This window comes from Symphalangus syndactylus, chromosome 10, assembly GCF_028878055.3.
Source record: "Symphalangus syndactylus isolate Jambi chromosome 10, NHGRI_mSymSyn1-v2.1_pri, whole genome shotgun sequence".
Lineage (NCBI taxonomy): Eukaryota > Metazoa > Chordata > Mammalia > Primates > Hylobatidae > Symphalangus > Symphalangus syndactylus.
Window position 1 is genome coordinate 117,536,835 of NC_072432.2, and position 6,000 is coordinate 117,542,834.

At 40.7% G+C, this 6,000-nt stretch overlaps 1 protein-coding gene across 1 annotated transcript in view; it reads left to right on the forward strand.

The window, feature by feature from the left end:
- Positions 1–1,067, forward strand: part of ADAM7 (ADAM metallopeptidase domain 7) — a 62,172-nt gene extending 61,105 nt beyond the window's left edge. The window contains exon 22 of the mRNA XM_055295721.2: positions 43–1,067. Coding sequence (XP_055151696.1) covers position 43 — 1 coding nt within the window. The 3' untranslated portion in view covers positions 44–1,067. The remainder of the gene's footprint in view (positions 1–42) is intronic.
- The last annotated feature ends 4,933 nt before the right edge of the window (positions 1,068–6,000 follow it).

Genomic DNA, 6,000 nt, shown 5'->3' on the forward strand with positions numbered 1-6,000 from the left:
TCAAAGAAAACAATTTATTTTTAACCATCTGTTTCTATTTAGAGCTTGAAGTTGGATATCCAAAATGGCTGTGCAAGCTTAGGCTGGAGATTCTGGATGCAACATCTTTACAACCTCACCTAGATATCTGCTACGCAAATTTTTGGTAGTTTTTCAAATGTTCTTTATCCACACAGAAAATGTTTAAGAGAAACATCTTCTTTCTGTTAATATTTACCAGTAGAATTCACACCCTCTATCATAAACATATGCTGCAGAAAAAAAATGTCTTGTGGTCTGTCAAATGCTCTTTATCGCAATATAAAAATTCATACCCTTGCTGTAGTATTTTCCTACAAAATGTTACCCTACTTTCTTTTAAGAGTCCAAACTTTTAGGATGATAACTTACAGGCTAAGAAGAAAACATTGCATATAAAAAGTTACTTCTTTGGAAACATAAAAGTACGTTTTAAAACTTGAACATGACATCATTAGCACTAATTCTGGTTTAAATGAAAGTCCTGCAGAAATGCCAAAGAAGGCAGGGCAAAGTGGCATGGATTCTAGTAGGTAATTAAAAGTGAAAGAGGCAGAAGAATAGTGGACAGAACTGCAGGATAATCGTTAAAATAATGGTGGTAGGAAAGGAAAACACAGAATGCTCCTCGCAATTCTAAATTCCTACGTTTGCCTTTCTAGAATTCCTTAAGAAGCTGACAGAGAAATCAGAGGGTTACAGGAATTTCAGAAAATTTACCCCAAGTGAGAGGACATACTCACAACTCCTATGAAAGGTTTCTAAGGTCTTTATCCTGTGCAATTTGACAATGTGCCATGTCTGTGCTGCCTCCGCCCCCTCCCTGTCCTTTTGTTATGGGATGGGGGGTTACCCTGGGAATGATTTCAGCTGCTTCTTACACAGATGCCTCTCAAGGTGTTCTTTTGTGTCCTCTATTTTCTTCTTGTGAACTAGTAAAGCTACATGCTGTATTTTTTGTTTCCATTTACTGAAATAAAGTTTTCAAGTGCTAAATAAAAATATTCTGACTCAATGAAATAAATAAAGGCTACAAAGGAAGGAAGAAAGGCTGTTGTCTTTGTTGACATTTTTGTTGCTCTGCTGACTTGTTTTTCTCCTGGAGCGGAGCCTGCCTGCAGCACAGCGCAGCAGTGACTCAGCGCTGGATACCACAGGAGCTTTCCTTCGGCATCTGCTGTTCTAATCAAAGCCGCCACTTTAAGAAAGGGTGTTGGCAAATGTGTACTCAAAGCCAAAGAAACTAATTAAGCGTTTTATGTAAATTTGAGGGAAAAAAACCCCCAGAAACTCCACATCTGATATGTGCTGGCCTCATTAAAGCAAACAATAAGCCTCTGATGTCCAAAATTAAGGAACAACCAGATCTTCATATTCTCCTGAACACTGCATATATGGATGAACAAAGCACAGTTTGATGATATCGTATTTCCTTTATAAGAGGATCACCTTTCTGATTCATTATTTTTGTATTGCCTCCATATCTCTTTCAGACAAAATCACCTCCCCCCATTGCTTCTGTCTTGGGCTCCATATTTAACTAACTGCTACCTTCTGGTGATTTTTTTCCAAGTTCTCTCTCCAATAATAAACATGTCTTGTACCCCCTCCATTCTCCCACCTCATTGCTTCCTGTTCAGATCTCTTTAAATTTCTCATTTGCTTCCCTTTCCTTTCAACAACCCCAGAAGCCTCTGACGGTTAAGCCCCTTTTCAATTTTAGGTCACGTTCTCCAAGTTTGTCCATATGTAGACCCCAGGCCTTAGGACTTTCTATTCCTTTTATTTTTTTATTTTTATTTTTAATTTTAATTTTTTTTTTAGTAAAAATATGATATTATAATCTTTTTATTTTTTATTATTATACTTTAGGTTTTAGGGTACATGTGCACAATGTGCAGGTTTGTTACATATGTATCCATGTGCCATGTTGTTTTGCTGCACCCATTAAACGCTGTTAGGAAGCCTCTCCTTCCAATGTCTACAGAGCAGAATCAAATGTCACAACTCCCTTGTCAGCCCAGTTCTGCCATGACCATGGAGCCAGTTACTGACTGTGATTTCCCAGGAATGGACATCGGGAGTCCCTGCCCCATACACAGACGTAGCTGGCACTTGCCCAAACTCAAGTTGAGTTTGTTGTGTTTGGAGATGCTGTGTTTTAGGGTATGGGGTTGTCCTTGCAGTTGGGTCATGCCCCTCTGCTCTGAACAGACAGAGATTTATATGGAAGCAAATGATATTGCCCTTTAGAGCTCGTAATACATACTGCCCTTTTCAACACCATTTATCTAAGTTTGTATTTACATTTTTAATGGCCTTCCATAGGCTGGATTTGGATTGGGGAGGAGAAATCCAAAAGATTTACAAGCAAAAATGCTAAAACCTATGGAAAACAAATAGGACAAAGATGTGTCTTGGCTATCCTGGGACTGGAGGCGCAGCTGAGGTGAGGAGTGGACCAGCCAGGTATGGAATTAGGGTTACAGCTGGGGATCGTTCTGAGAATGAGAGAAGCATGGAAGGGTTGCCAAGCTCTCCACTCACCCCTGCGACATGCACAGAAGTGGGTACCCAAGAGAGCACCACGGACAGTAAAATCCAAGAGAGGCCTGAAAGCTGATGGGCTTCGATTACACTCCCAACCCACACACAGATCAGTGGCCTGAGAGCTGAGTTTTACAGGCCCCCGGGGTTTAAGCAAAACCTCTGTCCAAATTACTGACCACTGTAACCTGCCGACCCCAGGGCAACCCATAGAAAAAGAAGATAAAATATAAAAGTGAGAATTAAAACCTGAGCAGAGATGTCCGTGGCTATATGCTTCAAGCAGAGATGTCCGTGGCTGTACACTTCAGGGAGGGAGTTAAGGGAGAGGATGGGAGAATCGATTGTGCAGTTTCAGTTCAGCCCAGCGACTTTTTAAAACACTCCAAACAATAAATTGGAATCCATACTTGCTATAAGATATTATCAAAATGCTGTTGTGCCAAGGAATCTCATGCACATATTTACATTAGTTCTGCCAGGAATGCACCAATGATGACACAAAACAAAACCTTCACCGACGGATGACCTATCGTCAGCATTCCCAATATACCAGCAATTCTTCCCAAATATCAACCATCTCCCCATAGCTATTCTGCCTTTTTCTCAAAGTATCTGTCCAGCCGGATGATTCTAGAATGCAGAAGCTCACATCGTATGTGCTAAAATTAGGAAGTCATATTCCAAGAAAGATAATAACTTCTTTATTAGTGGGCAATTGTCTGTGTACCTGACAATCCATCAGTGACTTTCATGGAAGAGTCACTAGGTGGCCACATAGCTAACAAAATTCTTGTTAGCTAGAAAACTGCTCCAGGCTGCTGCTGTCCCTTTTCCAGATAGCACTAGGCCGTCAAAATCATGACTTTAAGTAAATTTCTAAAGGAATTTAATCAATTCCATTCTTGATGATTACAGATGGAAATCTAGGTGAATTGTTTCAAACACTGTTTTCGTCTCTGGCAGAGTTGTGGATGGAAATAGGCAAACAGGGACCATATCCCTAAAACAAAAGGGGAACTGGGCTCTCAGCTAGAAAGCTTTGAATGGAGATTTTAGACTGGAAAGATAAATCTTCTTTACTCTCAGTTATGAAGCCCAATCTTCTTGACATTGGCATTTGGATAAACCCCAAAAAACCCAGGGTCCTGAAAACTACTGCGAGTGGGTGTCTGGTTTTTGTTGTTGTTTAATTATATATTATCTGCTCATTTTTTTTTTTGAAGGCCATCAAATTAGCTTAGCCGACGGCTGCCATGGAAACCTGAAGTGCTCCCACCTCCCGGGGGATGTATAATGGATGGTGAATGTCAGAAGTCTGCATCCTGTGTTACTTATCTGACATTGTAGTGGACTGTTGATGACAACTGATGTCCTCTACTAATCATCACCATTGTGTGAGAAATATTGATTAGATCCTAGGCTTTTTGAGAAGCTTCCTGATCACTTTCTAACTGAAGGTCAGGCTTTTAGGAAACTTAAGAGCTGATGTATAGGGAAGTGAGGGTCTTGTGGGCTGGACAGAATCCATTAACATCTGTCTCCAAGAAAAGTTGTAATTGTGAGACATATGTAATGGGTATTGATTGCTAAGGAAAGAAGATACATATAACTTTAAACCTTAGAAGTCTCCAAGGACAAAAAAATATGGAAAAGTGGGGGGTCTTTGGGATTGCAGGAATGCTGGCTGGGAAGAAATTGTTTCAGAGCTGTCTTAGGGGATCTTAGATAAGTAAATTCAAGAGCCAAAGTCTCTTGCTCAAGGATACCAGAGATATGCTACTACGGCAGCTAGAACAAACAGCATTTTGTGAGTGGACACTATTTGTCAGACATTATTCTAAGCACTTCATATGTATTATTTCATTTAACTTAAAACAGTGAGTTAAATATTATTACTATTTTCATTTTACTGCTTGGAAAATTGATATCAAAAAAGTCAAATAATTTGCCAAAAGAGATAGCTGATTAACTAGTATAGTCACAATTCTAAGCCAGGAAGTCTAACTTCAAAGAGTATGCTTTTAATCATTATTATGCTGCTGATATAAATGCAACTTTGGCAGGAAAAATGTACAGCCCTCACCCCCAAAATTCAGAACTGTGTAAATATCTCACTTCCATTCTCTTCTTCCTTCTACCATCCACCATACTTCCCAACCACAGTAATAATGGTGTGTGAGTTAACGTATCAGGTAGGAAGAGCAAAGTTAGGCAGCTGTCACCTCCCAATTCAGCCAGAGCATGGCTGAGATGTTGTTGTCCAAGGAAGAACTGTATTTGGGGATGGACTAAAACTAAAACGCCCTTTGCAGCTTTCACTGGCCACTTCCTAGCAGGCACTTTGTGATCCTTGAATCTTTCCCTTGTGTTATAGTGACCTCAATTTCTGGATGATCCTTTCTTAATAGAAAAGACCTCTACCTGGGTGGTGCTTTAATTCAGCTTAGTGTGTTTGGGCAAGCTGTCTGTTGCTGTGTCTGCCATCACTGTGCATAATAGGGAAGACAGTGGGTCAGGGGATGGCAGGTGCCAATCAAGAGATAGAGCCCTCTGCTAAAGCTTCCTTTGTTGCTTTAATCAAATGAAGAATGCACCAGATGAGGGTCACTTGGAACACACAGGGAAAGGTAGAACACCTACAAAGCATCTTCCAGACTCCAGGCACCTGCAAGATACTATTGCATTTCCATGAGGTACACAAGGTCCATGGAAAGGATTATTTTACAAATAAGGAGGCTAGGGATTAAGAGGTCCTCGAATACACAGCCAAGAAATGGCAAAACAGGAATCACAGGTCTCAGACCAAAGCCACCATTGAAACAGTAAGTCACTCCAGTTTTAAGAGTGAAGGCATCACAATTGGCCACTGGATGACCCCAGAGTTCAATCCTGCTAAAAGTAGCTTTGGATTGAGACCATCCTGGCCAACAAAGTGAAATCCTGTCTCTACTAAAATACAAAAAATTAGCCAGGCGTGGTGGCATGCACCTGTAGTCCCAACTACTCGGGAGGCTGAGGCAGGGGAATCCCTTGAATCCAGGAGGCAGAGGTTGCAGTGAGTCAAGACTGCACCACTGCACTCCAGCCTGGTGACAGAGCCAGACTCTGTCTCAAAAAAAAAAAAAAAAAAAAAAAAGTAGCTTTGATGCTAAAAGGGGCTGGGGCTAGGTAGCAGAGATCAGTTAGTGGACCCTCCCCAGTCCTAGCCAAAAGGAGCACAGTATCCATTTCATTTTCACATTTCAGGTTCTTCAAAGTCATGCCTAAAGGGGGGAAAGAATTAAAAGATCTACTGTCATTCAAACAGGATTCAAAGAGGGAACCACTGGATGGAAAAATGTGAATTATTTTAGACAAAGCCTTTAGCATTTAAAATACTCCTCATCCCATAATTAATCTATTCCTTTCTCTCTCATTATCAGTATCAGTGCC